The sequence below is a fragment of the Pseudophryne corroboree genome, chromosome 4 (genome assembly GCF_028390025.1).
Source record: "Pseudophryne corroboree isolate aPseCor3 chromosome 4, aPseCor3.hap2, whole genome shotgun sequence".
Taxonomy (NCBI): Eukaryota; Metazoa; Chordata; class Amphibia; order Anura; family Myobatrachidae; genus Pseudophryne; species Pseudophryne corroboree.
Window position 1 is genome coordinate 577677456 of NC_086447.1, and position 1779 is coordinate 577679234.

The window sequence follows — 1779 nt, forward strand, 5'->3', positions numbered from 1 at the left end:
TGGCACTTACTAGAGGACTTAACTGCACCCATGGGCAATATGAACAATACTAAAATAACCTGGTCAGAGCTGCAGTGAGCATGGGGTATAGAGTGGCTTGAAATTTTGGGGCAGATGTACCAAGCCTTAAAGAGTGATCAGTTTCCTGCCAGGTCACAACCTCGATTTGACCAATAGTAGCTGGTTATTTATCACTTTTCAAGGTTTAGTACATCTGGCCCTCTCTTCCTAACCCTGGGGTTTAGGTGTGGGAAGGCAGTGCGCTAGAGGGACGCAGGCAGCACAGCGCATTACAGGGTATGAACACAGAAATAACAGCCGGCAGGCATTGGGAGCTGGTAAAATCAGTTTTTAGTTGACATGTTATATTGGCATACACAGCACACGCGCCCTCATTACTAAACAACGTGAGAGAAAGGTGAGCCGCACAGCTAGGGCCCCCCCCCGGGTGTGTCACAGCTCCGGCAGGCGGGAAGGGAGTTCCGGTGAGACTGGCGCACACACAGCCGGTCGCCGCTTCCGGCAATGTCTCAGGAGTCGTCGGGCTTGTCCACGGGCGGCCCGCACGGCTGCAGCATCTTCTCCATCAGGTTGAAGCGCACCCGGGCCCTGCTCTCGTTCTCGGCCACGGCGAAGTAGTTGAGGAGATCGAAGTGGCCCATGTAGGAGCAGTACGAGTCCCGGTGCTGGTTCACCAGCCACTCCCACTTGGTGGTGTCCGCATGGCCGGTGCCGATGTACTTGGACTGCAGGTGCTCCAGCTGGCTGTGGATGGTGTATCGGTCCGTCATGGCGGCGTCTCAGTCTGTCCGCTGGAAGCAGCTGCTAGGGAGATGCTCATACGGAGCCGGCCGCTCACCTCTCCGGCCTGACGCTGGCGGCGGTGCTGCGTGTTATTGTGTGTGCAGCGTGGGATCCCACAGTATACTACCGGCTCTTTCTGGCGCATGCGCGACACGGCACCCTCTTCGCATTCACCCGGATGCAGCGTAACCCCGTGACCTATATGAGGAGGGCTGGGGAAACGCTAAGTATTATGGGAGTAAAGATGTGCGTGCGCCTTATATCACAGCAATCACGCCACGCGTCCTGCATGTCACATGAGCGTGTGGGGGCTGTAGTGAGTCAGAGACCACGTGTCCGCAGTTTCCGTCTCTCTCTGGCACAAGCGGTTGTACCTGAGAGCTGAAGGCCTGGGTAGGCCGCGGCTTTGTATTGCCCATGCGCACAGTAACGTCACGCCCTCTTCTTCCACGTGTGCTGTTAGCTTAGTTTAGTTGATGTATGTAGGAGAGAGATATTTAAAATAAAGTCTAGATTGGAAGAAAGGGAAAGGAGAGTGGGAGTTACCGCTGTGCGGGCGGGGGGCGGGTGGGCTGCTGAAAGGATTGTGAATTACATTAATGAGTGCAGGTTGCACGTTTATGTATATTTAAAACCATACTTGCCTACCTGACCCCCTCCATGAGGGAGAAAATGATCTGTTCCTGGACTTTCCTGGTAATGTATGATTGCCATCACCTGTGGTGAAACAACTTTCTTATCAATTACCTAGCTCACCACAGGTGATGGCAATCATACATTACCAGGAAAGTCCAGGAACAGAGCATTTTCTCACTCATGGAGAGGGTCAGGTAGGCAAGTATGTAAATTAAAACTATAACTGTGTCATAGTTGCCTACCCTCCCTCATTCTGCAGGGGACTCTCTGAAATTGTAGCAATCTCCCTTAGGGTGTGTACACACGGTGAGATCCTTGCTATACCCGATTTTCACTTGC

The 1779-nt window shown here is 53.1% G+C and overlaps 1 protein-coding gene across 1 annotated transcript; it reads right to left on the minus strand.

Moving 5' to 3' along the window:
• Positions 1–334: 334 nt before the first annotated feature.
• SF3B5 (splicing factor 3b subunit 5) lies at positions 335–1118 on the minus strand. Its single transcript, XM_063919735.1, has one exon. It carries the CDS (start codon positions 789–791, stop codon positions 531–533), a length of 261 nt encoding a protein of 86 aa, XP_063775805.1. The 5' UTR covers positions 792–1118; the 3' UTR covers positions 335–530.
• Positions 1119–1779: the final 661 nt, after the last annotated feature.

Coding starts and splice junctions, on each gene's coding strand:
- SF3B5 (XM_063919735.1), bottom strand. CDS start 791: ATGACGGACCGATACACCATCCACAGCCAGCTGGAGCACCTGCAGTCC.